Raw genomic sequence first — 15,567 nt, 5'->3', positions numbered from 1 at the left:
ACTAGCATGAGAAGGCAACATGGTATGCCCCTAGACGATAAGATCGTATCATATTTGTAGATGGCAGGTTTATAACATCTTGCGAGGCTGAACGAGACCTTGTTTAGGTTGGATGAGCCATTAGTAAGTGCATTTGTGGAGAGATGGCGTCTGGATATGCATACTTTCCATATGCTATTTGGGAAGTGCACGATACATTATAGGATGTAGCATACCAGTTAGGGCTCTCGATTGATGGTGAGTACGTCAGTGGATGTCTAACGGATTTTGAGAGATACATCGATGGTGGCCGACCAGCATGGGCATGGTTCGAGGAGCTATTGGGTATCTTATCTTCTGCGAACTACATCGACAAATTCATTGTGAAGTAGCACTTGAATGCAGGACACATTCAGTGAGCTTCCACAGGGCACAGATGTTAATACGATTAGGAGGTATGCGAGGGTCTACATCATGATGTGTTATCCATTCATCTTTTTTGTGTCAACTCTGGTACACGTCTTCACATTCGTTGACTATTGTACGTAGCCAAGCTAGAGGACATGGGCAGATATAGTTGAAAATTCGCTGCTCTTTCATTGTTATACCGGTGCATGTGTCGTGTGGCCAACAAGAACGTGGTAAAGTTAGCTGGTCCATTGTAGCTCCTTCGGTCATGGATCTTCTAGCGGTTCCTTAGTTTCAGGCCTGATGGTTTTGACACCTTTCATTGGTTGTTGGTGTCGAGGTACTTAATGTCTATGGTTCTTATGTTTGTTAATATTTTTTTGATATATGGCCGTTGTTGATGCCTTGGGTTGCAGGTGGTCAGGTTATCAGCCAACATTAAACAAGAAGGGGTCTTAAGTTGCACATTAGAGGCTCAGGATAGATTTACTTCAAGTTAAGGATGTGAGTGTTTAAGCTTTCAAGTTTTTATTGTTAAGTTATTTTGGCTTTTTACTGTTTATAATGACATGTGAGAACCATTTATCCTTACAATTCGCGTGGATACCATATAGCTCGCCAGAGGTCATTCAGGTAGTGCTTCCCGAGATACTAGAGCCACGACATATGGCATTATGGAGGTTTGTGACGACATTGATCTATTTTGCTATCATAGAGCGGCATCATGTGGATTGTGTGCTACCATAACTAGGTGAAGTACAACATCGACTGCGTGCCGCACTTAACATTGATTTCTTGATGTCGAAAGATGGCAAAGGAAGAGATCGGTGATTTTCCACTACCTTACAAAGTCAGCACATTCATTGGACTAATAAGTCGCAAAATGTGTTACGATTTAAAATCATTCCAGACCCAGGACCGTCATAAGTGTACTTGAAGTAGTGGCATGCGCATGGCAGAAGATTCTTATCGCCTAAGTTCTTTCTCGGTGACCCCAGAGTAGTTGTAATCCTAGCCGAGGTAATGCGGAGAGGTCCATGACAGGTTCCTGATATAGATTAAACATGATGTTCCAGACAAGTGTTGTGTTGAGCGGAGATGTCGTGTCAGGACACGTTCAAGTCAACGTGAGTGGAGGTGGATCGACAATGCAATTGATGCATTCGAGAGGAAGGGTAGAGACCATAGAGGAGCTAGGGGTCGTGGCCGACAGGGAGGGAGGGTGATGGTTGAGGTAGAGGTCAACATGAAAGGAGAGGCGGAGAGGATGATGGTGATGGTGAGGATGATAGTGCAAATGGAGGAGGTGGCAGTGGATATAATGGTGGTGACGATGGTAGATATGATGGTGGAATGGGTGGTGGTAGTGGAGGAGGTGAGGGTGGTGGTGGTGGAGGAGCTGGAGGCAGTCTCAATGGAGATTGTTATGGTTATGGTGGTGGTGGAGACAATGGTTATAGTGGTGGCAAATTAGGTGGTGATGGAGGTGGCGGTGATGGTGATTATTTTGTTAGCAGTGACATGGCGATGCAGGAGAGCCAGACGCATTAGCCCAGGTGACATGCTATCGAACTTGCCTGGTAGTGAGGGCCTTGACGCGGAGTTTAGAGGGTCACACGTCCTTGATGAGATTAGTGTGCTCATGCAGGAGAATGACTTAAACAGACGCAAATCTCAGGTGGCCAGACCCTAGACACACCTAGATGTGGATCTGAATGATCCTCCTTCTAGACCTTTGGATGACACATTTGTATTGGGCGGGACTCCCCCCTCAGAATTCACTACAAATCCCTCGGCACATCCTGGTCCATCTATGTCACCCGAGCGCACACCAAACAAGATGGAGCATGATGGCGACAGAGATGAGGATGAGATCTCTCTGGCTTAGAGAGCACAGCGGATCAGGCGTCGCCGTCGCTGCTTTACAAGATTGCATCTCTTTTTATTACGGTGTATACATTAATATATTTTGATGATTGGTTTTATGTTGTTAGTATAACAAGTATGTTATATTATTTAGATGGTAGCTATATGTTGCTTAGATACGATGTATGTCTTGGGCCATTCTATGTAATGTGAGCATTTGGTGTCTTGTATTTACTACTTCATAGTTTCTTACACGACTGTTGGATAACACGAGTGAAGAATATACAATATAACCAAAAAACCAAATGATTGAATTCAATTAATTCTAACACAGGAAAACAAAACACAATAAAACTTACAACCGACACAAGATTAAAGTAAATGAAAAAAAACACAATCGACAAAATATTACCCTAAATAAACACAACCCTACACATTACTAGCGGAAGCAGAATCCATGTTGACACCTCCCTGTAGACACCTCCTCTGTGTATGGCCAGGCTATTTGCAAAGCCCACACCGCTTGGGTCTATTCGGATTAGCCTCATCCATGGTAGTTCATATTTAAGTAGTCTTGGGACTCCCTTCAGACGCACGTCTCTTGGTGGGATCGGATATGACTGTGGGACCATCATATGGTGGCCAAAAACCCTCAGGGATTGGAGGTGTGAATCCTATCTGGTAAACATTAAACACCGAGCTAAGGCGATACACCTCATGGACATAGATTTCCCAACTCAGACGTGAGTATACACAGCATGCTAAGGCATGTGACATAGATAATGAAGTGCCTAGAAATATCCGCAATTACATGTCTGATCCCTTATGGACACTCTGTAAGATCCAGGTGAGAAGCTACCAGTTGGAGTGGTCTCGGCCACAGTAAATTCAAAATTATCCCTATCATACAAAGTCACCGTGAAACACCTTGATGCCTTCAAATTAGCCTCTATTGCCTTTATCAGATGCTGACTAAACTGCTTCTCAGTTCCTAACTATGCCTCTTCCTCTCTTCCTTTGCTAACAAATAGCTCGACCAAGCTTCCATAACCGGACTTCACAAACGAACAATCTGAAAGGCTCCTTACACCTTTTAGTATGAAATTTGCGCACTCAAAGATGTTAGTAGTCATATGCCTGAATCTTTGACCTTCATCTCGATGCTGAGTCCACTGCTCATACTCAATCCTATTAGCCTAGTCACACATTGCAGAAACCAATAGTCAAACTTGACTTCAATCTTGGCATAAGCAGCATTCACTAAAAAGTAAAAACCTCTATGCATCCTTGCCCCTTAAAACTCAGGGCAAAATTTGCCGCCACGTGTTGTATACATAATGCCCGATAGGTAGTAGGTGGAAGCCAACTGCCATAAGGAACATCCAATGTAGCCTTGATTTCATTGTGCCTATCCGATATGACTAGAATACCCGACTAAGGAGTTACGTGCTGCCGAAGGTGAGATAGAAAAATGACCACAACTCCGCATGCTCGCCCTCTACAAGTGCAAAGGCATGGGAATGATGTTGGAATTCCCATCCCGAGAAATTGCAACCAGTAGTGTACCTCTATATTTGCCGTATAAGTGGGTCCCATCAATACTAACTAATGGTTTGCAATGCCGAAAGACCTTGAAACATGGTGGGAATGTCCAAAAAAGCCAATAGAAATAAGCTGATGACTCATCGATTTTTCCACCAACTCGCACAGGGTTCGTCTTCAACACTACAACACTACCTGACATCATCATCTGTACACCCAGTACCCATCTTAGCAACTCATTATATGACTCTTTTCAATCTCTGTAAATCTGTGCAACGGCCTTCTGCTTAGCCAACCAAACCCTACTCTAAGTCGGTCTAAATTCAAAATGTGCCTCTATCGTATTTTGCAGTACCTTGATCGACACGGCAGCATCAACTCTAATCATAGGCAGTATGAAAGCCGATATAACATGATAATTCAGCATCATGTGATCACTAGATATCGACATGGCCAGACATGTATGAGGTCCATTGTACCGTCTTACCTCCCAAATACCCTTCTACTGGCGAAGAGTGATCTAAATCAACAATGTGCAACTGTTGCCAAACATCTTACACTTTATATGGTACTTGACATGATCAGATTCCAGCACCTTGTACTCAACCCTACGGCGGATGCTATAAGTTTTCACGCTTAAGATAACCCTCCTTTTTATCTTGAAACTGCTGGTCGACTTGAAACTCAGTTAAACCTCCTGTATTCTGTGTATCTTTGGCCCCAAATCCAGAAACTACATCTGGTAACACCTGCTGTTTCAGGGCCTCCAAGTCTAAAGTCGAAAGGTGTAGGGGTATTGCTAAATTTTCGAACTAGATGCCCCACTACCCCCAACTGAAATACTCTCTGCTATATGATCATTGCTATCATCAGCAATTGTGGCAGGTTCCACATCATCATCATTATAATCATCATTCTCCCGCAGTACATATTCGACGCCATCTGGTGCTCCACCCTCCCCATAAACCGGGACCATAATAGGAGTATTGGCAATCTCAATAGCAAGCTCATCAAAGGGTTGATTATCACCTATTTGTCCATCACAATTGCGGTTTAGATCAGCTGCAAATAATGGAGATGCAACCAAAACTGTCTCAGGTGCAATGACAAGCACAAATGATAAGGCACCAACAGGCATTGAACTAGAGGCTCCTGGCATTGTTAAATATTGAGGATTCCAATTTGATCCTCCTGAACTACAGACCACATCTCCGAGCTTGGTTAATAACTCATGGGTCCTCACCTCAGAAAACTAAAGATGACAGTGGAACAGAACTTGCAAATCTTTGTTACTGTCTATTATGAAGAAATCGTACTTCACACCATCACGTGCAACAAAAATTGAAATTCTATAGAATAATTTCTCGACCCGTTTCATGCCATGCAATCCCAATTTTTGGATGATAGTGTTCTAAAACTCAACGAAACTCGTAGAAGGTTTGATAAAAACACTCAACGAATCTTTATCAGTAAATTTTATTCTCTCCCACATTTTTTTCTTAATCGATCTCCTGTAGTGCACAAGAACAAAAAAATTATGTCACTAGCCATTGTGAGTCCCACTATGATGAGAATTTCATGTTTAACTCCTATTTATATAGGTAAGTATAATAGTAAATTGAATTGAATTAATTTAACTCGATTTATAAGCATGATGGATGATATAAATTATAATTAATAGATAGACAACATATATAATTGATAATTTTTCTTATATATGTTATAATTTATTTTTATAGAATTATAGATTATATTCATGTTATTTAAACCGACTTGTAAGTTCAAACCAACTCGTAAGTTTTTCGTAAGTCAAACTTAAATAGACTCAATTATTAATGAATTAAATTATGAATTAAATTTAATTTTTGTGAGCTAAACTTAAATTTAATTTGACTGGTCTCATTTCCAACCCTAATTGTTGATAAAAAGCACTTTAATAAACATTGATAAGTTTATCTGACTTACTCTAACAATGCACCAATTATACATTTCAAGTGTTGATGCCTTGGATCGCATTATTATAGCATATATATAGACATGCATGTAATGTTATTGTTTTTAGGATTATCATGTAATATTGGATGCAATTTTATTTCTTTATGTCATTTACCTTAATAATAATGATTAGTATGAAAAATATTTGATTACGTAAAGTATTGTCAATTATAATTGTGCATTCATTTAACAATAATAATGATAGGATTGATCTGCCTTAAAATAAAAAAAATAAAATTTTAATTAATATTAAATTAATTTGATATATATTAATTATAGTCATTAATTGTAGCTATTAACTTAGTTTTTTTATATCCATAATTTTTTTATATATCTAAATATATATTATTCTACAACTAATTTTAATCCAATAATCTTATTAATTATACGTTAATAAAATTTTAACCCAACTATTAACTATTTTATACAACATCAATAAATTTTTCTAGTACAACTAATAGTATTATATAGGATTTAGTTTTTTTTTAATAATAATCTCAAAATATTATTTATTATTAACAAATTTTTTAACTTAACTATTTTATTTTTTGTTAGTTATGCTGAGAGTCAATAAAAATAAAAATCAATTTAAAAACTGAAAAAATTCATATTAAAAAATTAAAAAATAATATAACTAAAAATAATAGCCGTACTATATAAATTGAAGTAATAATTTAAATTTCTCTAAAACTAATCTAATTAAATGTTAATATTAGAGCAAATTAAACTATTTAAATAATATTTAAACTATTCTAGACCTTAGATACATATATATTAGAGTCATTTTCGTAACGACAACGAACTGAAATAATATTATTAGCTTGAACATTTAGACTGTTCAAATTCAGACCATCCTCTTATTCAATAAGTTTCATCATCCTATCTATGTACTACAGCAAGGTATAGAATAACTACAGCGAGAAACTAAATTAACTTTTATTCTCATCAATATGTTATAAAACTATTTTTTTATTACAAAAATTTAAAAGAAAAAAAAATTTAAGGAATTGCATCTCTTAATTTTTGAAATTGCATCTCTTAGCCTAACACAATTTTTGAAAACTAAACTTAAATTGAGAAAACTCAATCTCATTATATGCTCCACTTTAAAGATTTTTTGGTAGACGTAAAAAGCATTGAGGGGATGATTGGAAGCATGAAGGGGATGATTGAAGCCATTGCTCAATAAAAAATCGAGCTCCTCCTAAAAAAGCTAACTTTATCCACCTTCCATTAGATTGGTCGTAATATATAAGTAATTCAAACCATCCTTCAGTAAAATAGAGTTCACTATCTATTTGTTAAGTTCTTTTATCACTACAAGAAAAGAGAGATATTTTAACACCTTTTTTTAACAGTCATAGTTATGTGTAAAAATTAATATCTATATTTGGCAAATATTACAAATGTCAAATTCTCTTTTTTTTTTTGATAAATAATTTGACCGTAAAAAATTACTGTTCACTTTTGACGGTCTTTTGTTTTCAGCTTACTTCACTATTCCTCTTTATTCCTTGATGACCCTGCTCCTCTTCTTCCCTTGGCTTCGTTGATTTTGGGATCACCTGCTCCTCTTCTTCCCTTGGCTCCGGCTCTCGGTTTGGGATCACACTACTCATTTTTCATATTCAAAATCTCAGTTTATTCTTCAGTTTTGAGATCTCATCTCATTCTTCAGCTCTAAAATCAACTTCGTCTTGTTAGGTATTTCTTTTTCCTCTCTCAAAATTTTTTATTCTTTCATAAATCTGATTTAATTTTTGTTTTGATGCTTCAGATTTTAAAATTTTTTCATTCAAGCTTCTTATTACTAATACGTATTAAGGTAAGTTCATATTCTCATATCTATTCCCTAATTTATATTTTTCGATTTGGCTTCTTATTGAGCTGTTCTATAATTTGTACTTTTTTATTTATTTGTCATATCTAATTGCTCTTAAATTTATACCTCATATCTGATTTGTGTAAATTGATCGGTAATTTTGGTAAAGTTTTTGCTCTTTCTTATTTGATTTTTTCTATTTTTTATTCATAATAAGAAAATGAGAGAAAGATAACTGTGACTTGGTGATGCAATGCTATTGTTTGTTCTATTTTAGAGTTCTATTCATTTTATGTTTTATCTAATTTGACTTCTAATCCTTCATTTTTTTCTTTCTAACTTTTGCAGACCACGTGTTTCTTTTTCCTAAACCACAAGTTCGTATCAAATAGGAATATCTAGTTTTACTTTGAAAGCTTGAATTTCTAGGTCAAATAATTTTATCAATGACTTCTAAATTGCTGGTAAAAAAAAAAAGTCAACCAGTTGAGGCAAGTATTTTTTATTATTGAAACTTACTCTTTGTTAAAATTAAATTTTTTTTAGCATATTCATGATCACATTTGTTTTTTCAGCTGCAATTTATGTGAATTATAATCATTAAAATCATTTATAGTCTTCTAGAATACATTTTTCTTATTTATTATTGTTCGATAATACTGACAACTCTGTATTATGTTTGCTATATTTGCTATGTATGACTCTCTATTAATGCAAATATATTAATTAATCAACAAAATCTAAAAGTTGAGGCATATTTGAAAATATTTAATTATAAAAAAATTTAATAAGCACAAACAAGGGTATATCATTGACACAACACCAATGTGAATGGGGTCATTTTGTGGATCTTGGTGTTAAAAATTTTCACTGAATTAATAAAAAATAAATTGTTCATGTAAAGAGAACCTTTGGTCTTCCTAATTTTTGGAGGGATTTCTTTTTCTTCATCTCAATAATTTTTTTTAATTATACATGTTACTAAGCTCAACAAATTTGGAAAATTTAAATTAATAATGCTTTATGCTATGAGAACTTGGCAACTTCTAGTTCACTTCTGCACTCTGGTCAAGTTATTATATATAATCCAAATATCATACAACTTCCTAGACCATAAAAAGACTGTGGATTGAAACTGTACTAGTACTAGCACCCTAATTTAAGCCTTTGGGTATAAACTTTTCTTTCAGACATTAATATAATAGGACTCAAATTATCAATAAATTAACCCTGTACACCAAAACAATGCAAATACTTGAATTTAGGTATTTTCCTTCATGGAGTGCTTGTTGTGCTGTGGAACAAGAATTCATCTTAACGAGTTTGTTCCATGGCTGTTTATGGTGGTTGTGAAGTGGAATCCAGAAGGCATTTTTATTTTCCCCTTTATGTTTTTGTTCATTATATTTTTCTATTTTGTATATGGTGACCAGTGGTTTCTTTGAGGGAGAACAAAATTTATATAAGCTGAGCAGTGGTTGCATTATTTTCTTAACTGATTTCTATTGATTATTTTTGGCTTTTGATATGTACTATGTGACGTATTCTTTGAATTTTATTATAGCTACACTCGTGTTTTAACCTTTTTTTTTCCTATTGAGGCTTGTGGTTTCTGGTACTTATTTTTAATATTTTTTTCAGGTATGTTAAGCTTGTCATATATTCAATGGATAAGGATTGGATGTAAATTAAGAATAGAGTCATTTTCTAATATAGGAGAGGTGTCAAGGAGTTCTTAGATTTTGCCTTTAGTCATACAAAGGATGATAAGATATCTTGTCCGTATTTTAAATGCAATAATTGGCTTAGAAAATCTTGTAAGCAAGTAGATTTGATCTTCTGAGTCATGGCATAGTGAAAAATTATACAATTTGGTACCAACACGGAGAATCGCTACAACATGAGTCACCCTATTCAAGTTCATTTGATAGTGAGGATGATTATATGGATAAAGATGACATGAAAAACATGTTAAGGGATCATTTTGGAGTTTGGAATATAGAAGAGGATATTGAAGAACCTAATGAAGAACATATAGAAGAGGATATAGGAGAACCTTATAAAGAGCATGTAGAAGAACCTAATGAAGATGCAGCGAAGTTTTTCAAACTTTTGGATGATTCTGAAAAAGAACTATATCTAGGATGTACGCGATTTTCAAAACTCTCATTTTTTATGAGATTATTCCATATTAAATGTCTTGGTGGATGGAGTAATAAATCATTTTCTATGTTACTTGAGTTATTGAATGATTCCTTTCCAAAAAGGGTACAACTACCGGCGTCTTACTATGAAGCTAAGAAGATTATTTGAGATCTTGGCTTGGATTATGAGAAAATAGATGCTTGTATTAATGATTGTATGCTACTCTGGAAAGATCATGATAAGAAAGAAACTTGTGATCATTGTGGCGCCTACAAGTAGAAGTTTGAGGAGAAAGATAGAAAGAGAAAAAATATTCCTATAAAAGTTCTCCGTTACTTTCGAATAACTCCAAGGCTTAAAAGGTTATATATGTCAACGAAGACAGCATTTGATATGAGATGGCATGATGTAAAGAGAATTGATGATGGGTATTTACGTCATCCAGCTGACTCAGAAGCATGGAAATCATTTGATGAGTTACATGAGTCCTTTTTTGATGAACCTAGAAATGTAAGGCTTGGATTAGCAAGTGATGGGTTTAACCCCTTTGGAAATATGAGTACTAAATATAGTGTTTGGCCTGTGGTACTTATACCATATAACTTACCACCTTGAAAATGTATGAAGGATCCTTATCTAATGTTATCATTGCTTATACCGGGTTCAAAATCTCAAGGAAAGGCAATAGATACATATCTAAGGCCTTTAATTGAAGAATTAAAAGAATTATGGAATGTAGGAGTTGATAACTTTGATGCACATGAAAAAAATTTAAATGTGTGCAGCTATATTATGGACAGTAAATGACTTTTCAGCATATAGAGATCTATCTGGATGGAATACGAAAGGGACACTTTGTTGTCCCACTTGTAATGTTTTTTACTAATGGAAAGAAATTTTGCTTCCTAGGTCATCGACGCTTCTTGCCAATTAGACATAGATGGCGACGTGAAAAAGAATTATTTGATGGCACAAAAGAACTTAGGCATCTTCCCAAACAACTCTCTGGTGATGATATTTTTCAACAAGTTTTTAACTTAGAAAGTTTAGTAGTTAGTAATCATAAAGATATTTAAAATAGAAAGAGAAGTGCAGCAGAAAATGAAGTGGGAAGTTTCAATCCATGGTTGAAAAAAAGCATCTTCTTTGAATTGCCATATTGGAGGACTTTATTGTTGCGTCATAATTTAGATGTCATGCACGTAGAGAGGAATATATGTGATAATGTTCTTAGGACATTGATGATATTCCAGAAAAAATAAAAGATAATTTAAATTCTCGTTTGGATATGAAAGAGTTAGGCATAAAGAAAGATTTGCATCCTATTAGAGAGGGAGAAAAGGTGTTGTCATTACCTGATGCTGTTTATAAATTGAATAATAAAAAAAGGAGAAACTTGTGTGAATTTTTGCAAAATGTCAAAAAATCATATGGATATTCTTCAAATATTAGGAGATGTATTAACATAAAAGAGAAAAAGATTTATGGCTTAAAGACTCATGATTGTGTTCTTTTAGAGTGCTTCCTTTCGCTTGTTTTACGGGATCTTTTCTCATCACATGATGTGCATAGTGCATTAATAGGATTTTGCGATTTTTTCAAGGAGTTGTGTTCAAAAGTTCTAACAGTGAAAAATCTTGAAAAGATTGAAGAAGAAATCATTATCACACTTTGAAAATTGGAAATGATATTTCCGCCTTCATTTTTTGATGTCATGATCCATTTACCTATCTGTTTCGAGGGTTACCTAAAATTGTAGGTCGATCTCAGACGACATCTGTGGTGGTGGCCGGAGCTGTTGCGTCTGACTTGTTGGACTGAGAGTGCAGCTGATCCTTCGTCACCGGTAGGTGATAGTACCTACAAGAAACTCCGATGCTTAAGTTAGCATGGATTATAAGCAGATTTTTTTAGTAGAATCAGAGTATGAGTTATACCTGGGTGCTCCAGTGTATTTATAATGGTGTAGAGTGACTATTCCGGAGATAAGATAGTTTATCTTATCTTATCTTTGAATGAAGTCATCTTATCTTTAAGGAGAACCGCCTTTATCTTTCTAGGCCTTGGCTGCCTTTAGATTTGGGCAGTGTTCCCTTGTTTGGGCCTACCTGGGCCTTTGTAGTGATTTGGCCAAACTCTTTGAAAGAGGTCAAGTGATCCTGACCTGAAGAGGTCGGTCGACTTGCCGTCAATTAGCCCGGGTCATACAGCTCGATCCAGGGCATAAACACTATCCATTTGGCAAGTGAGGCGAAGATTGCAGGATCGGTCCATTATCAATGGATGTACCCTATTGAGAGGTAAATATTATTTTATCATGTAATTTTGTAGATAAAATTTTCAATAAATTTCTTTACTTATATATTGTCCCTTTTTGAACAAAGGTATTTACGTAGCTTAAAAACTTATGTACGTAATTGAGCTCATCCAGAAGGTTCAATTGCTGAAGGGTATCTTACAAATGAATACTTATTATTTTGCTCAAGATACCTCAATGGTATTGAAACAAAGCATAATCGAGTTGGAAGAAATTGGGATGGTGCAATAACTCATGGTTATAAAGTTGAAACAAAGGATAAAGTATTACCGATTTTTAAGCAAAATGGAAGACCCACAAGTAATTGTAAAGTGACAAGAAGATTGAGTCTAGAAGAAATAAAGCAATCTCATCTTTATATTTTGAAGAACTATGATCAAGTTACTCCTTTCATATGGTAAGTATAGTTGTATTTAGATAATATTTAGCTTTTATTTTAGAAGTATTGCTTGAAACTTATTGGCCTTTATAAATGCAGCAAACATACAGAAATATTAGAAATAGAGAACCCAAGAAATGTTCAAAAATAACATGATCAAGAATTTTCATGTTGGTTTGAAAGTCATGTATGTTCTAAATATGGATGAAATATTACATACTACTTTTTAATCAGGTTATATACTAATTTTTAAAGTCATATAAGAATTTCTTTAACTATATCTTTTCTTTTTTAAATCAGGTTACATCTTTGTACAACGAAAAAGATGAACAAGTAACCCTATCAACTTTTATGTTTAGCAAGCGATCCAACAAGAGAAGATATATGCTATAAAGGATACAAAGCAAACGATTTTATCTTCCACACAAAAGATTGTGAGAATCATAGAAAAACTTAAAGTAGTGAAGTTACGGTAAAGCTAAATTGTGGAAAGGAGTATTATGGAGTCATTGAGGATATTGTGGAGTTATCATATATGAATGAAAATAAAGTTGTAATGTTCAGATTCTTATGATGGGATGTGGACAATTATGGTAGAGGAGTGAAAGTAGATGAATATGGTGTCACTCTGGTAAATAAAGGTTGCACTTTAAAGACAAAAGAAGTATTTGTTATGACATGTCAATCTGAGCAAGTATTCTATGTTAAAGATATTTGTAACTCTAATTGGCAATATGTTGTAAAAGTAACACCACATGACTATTTTAGTATGCCTCTAGAAGAGGAGAAGGAGGAGAAAGTGGTTGATGATATGTTTAATGAATAAATAGAGTAATAGATAGATTTTCTTTTTTTACTCAAAAATTTTCTAATAGAAATTAATTGCAATTATGTTTTTAGGATTTTAATGTTTCTATTTAATATTTTTATTGAAATTCTTTTGATGTGCTGTTGTTGGTTTTAATAATGAATATGATTTGTTGATTTAGTCAAGGACCTCATAGATTGTTAATAGTGTTGCTGCTAGAAGAAACAAAGGAATTGAGAATCTTGTATCTAAAAAAAATTTAGTTCTATTAAGTCACTTACAACAAGTTTATTTTCTTTCTAATAATAATGGAGTGCATAAAAAAAATCAAGTTCATCAAAAGTTAGGAATAAGGAATTTCAAAAGTTATATGTATAATTAAAAGAAATTATTGAGATGAAGAATAAGGAATTCCAAAAGTTAGGAAGACCAAAGGTTCTCTTTTCAAATATGCCTCAGCTTTTGGACTTTATTGATTAATTAATGTATCTGCATTAATACAGAATCATACATAGCAAACATAATACAGAGTTCTTAGCATTATCGAACAATAATAAACAAGAAAAATACATTCTAAAAGACTATAAATGACCTTAACGATTACAATTCACATAAATTGCAGCTGAGGGAACAAATGTGATCATGAATATGCTAAAAATTCTTTAAGTTTAACAAAGAGTAAGTTTCAATAATAAAAAAATACTTGCCTCAACTGGTTGATTTTGTTTCTTTACCAGCAATTTAGAAGCCATTAATAAAATTGTTTGACCTACATTATATGCAACTAAACAAATAAACAATATCACTAATGCAAACTAATATATTATAAAAATTCATACTCTCAAAGTAGAAGACACACACATAAAAATCCAAGCTCTCAAAGTAAAGCTAGATACTCTTATTTGATATGAACCTGTGGTTTACGAAAAAGAACAAACACGTGGTGTGCAAAAATTAGGTACGTGTGCAAAAATTAGAAAGAAAAAAATGAAGGATTAGAAGTCAAATTAGATAAAACATAAAATGAATAGAATTCTGAAATAAAACAAACAATAGCATTACATCACCAAATTACAGTTATCTTTCTCTCATTTTTTTATTATGAATTAAAAAAATAGAAAAATCAAATGAGAAAGAACAAAAACTTTACCAAAATTATCGATCAATTTACACAAATCAGATATGAGGAGCAAATTCAAGAGCAATTAGATATGACGAAAAAATAAAAAAGTACGAATTATAAAACAGCTCAATAAAAAGCCAAATTTAAAAAATATAAATTAGGGAATAGATATGAGAATATGAACTTACCTTAATACGTATTAGTAATAAGAAGCTTGAATGAAAAAATTTTAAAATCTGAAGCATCAAAACAAAAATTAAATCAGATTTATGAAAGAATAAAAATTTGAGAAAGGAAAAAGAAATACCTAACAAGACAAAATTGATTTTGAAGTTGAAGAATGAGATGAGATCTTGAAATTGAAGAATAAACTGAGATTTTGAATATAAAAAATGAGTAATGTGATTTCAAACTAAGAGCCGGAACCAAGAGAAGAAGATGAGCAAGTCGTCAAAGGAAGAAGAAAAATAGTGAAGTAAGCTGAAAATAAAGAACCGTAAAAAATGAAGAATAATTTTTTACGATTAAATTATTTAAAAAAAAAAGAATTTGATATTTATAATATTTGTTAAATATAGATATTAATTTTTACATATAACTATGATTATTAAAAAAGCGTTAAAATAATTCTTTTTTTTGTAGTGTGTATTAGTGTCAAAATTTGACGATTTTAAGTTTAACAATCCTATCGTTATAGCGTGTTTAATGTAGTATCGTAACATGGAATTCTCATTTAATCATTGCTCCATTACGCCACTATTTATCCAGAACAATGACATGTAGTTTACTTATATTTTAGATTTCACAATTAAAATTGAGAAAGTATTCGCAGCTAACATTACACATTTAACGTTTAATATAAAAAAAATAATTTTTTAAAAATAAAAACATTGAAAATTCAATTAGATGAAATATTTAAAACTTAAATTTAACAAAAATTTATCGTTAGTAAATTTTATACTGGATTTGTTTGATAATTTGTTATGATACTAATTAAAACCTAAAATTAGTTATTATAGTATTAATTCTCTAATATTACTAAATAAAATTTAATTTAACCAAACACTAAAATCGTCGTTTTTCTATTGGATCAAATTTGATTCACTCAGTGTCTAATTCAATAAATAAACTCATTTACACACAATTTATTTCATCTACATTTAAGAATAATTTTATTAGTAAT

At 33.3% G+C, this 15,567-nt stretch overlaps 1 protein-coding gene across 1 annotated transcript; it reads left to right on the top strand.

Annotated features, from left to right (window-relative positions):
* Positions 1 to 282: 282 nt before the first annotated feature.
* LOC107487817 (putative glycine-rich cell wall structural protein 1) lies at positions 283 to 1,938 on the top strand. The gene is made up of 3 exons (XM_016108516.1): positions 283 to 324; positions 385 to 434; positions 1,641 to 1,938. Exons 1-3 carry the CDS (start codon positions 283 to 285, stop codon positions 1,936 to 1,938), a joined length of 390 nt encoding a protein of 129 aa, XP_015964002.1.
* Positions 1,939 to 15,567: the final 13,629 nt, after the last annotated feature.

Source organism: Arachis duranensis, chromosome 5 (genome assembly GCF_000817695.3).
Source record: "Arachis duranensis cultivar V14167 chromosome 5, aradu.V14167.gnm2.J7QH, whole genome shotgun sequence".
Lineage (NCBI taxonomy): Eukaryota > Viridiplantae > Streptophyta > Magnoliopsida > Fabales > Fabaceae > Arachis > Arachis duranensis.
Note: the sequence above shows the minus strand (reverse complement) of the source record. Positions and strands in the feature narration are given on the sequence as shown.

What these genes read in the sequence shown, in the direction of transcription:
- LOC107487817 (XM_016108516.1), top strand. Translation starts at nt 283, where the DNA reads ATGGTGGCCGACCAGCATGGGCATGGTTCGAGGAGCTATTGG. An exon ending in ATGGTTCGAGGAGCTATTGG is followed by an intron (nt 325 to 384) that starts GTATCTTATCTT and finishes ACTTGAATGCAG; the next exon opens with GACACATTCAGTGAGCTTCC. An exon ending in GATGTTAATACGATTAGGAG is followed by an intron (nt 435 to 1,640) that starts GTATGCGAGGGT and finishes TCAACATGAAAG; the next exon opens with GAGAGGCGGAGAGGATGATG.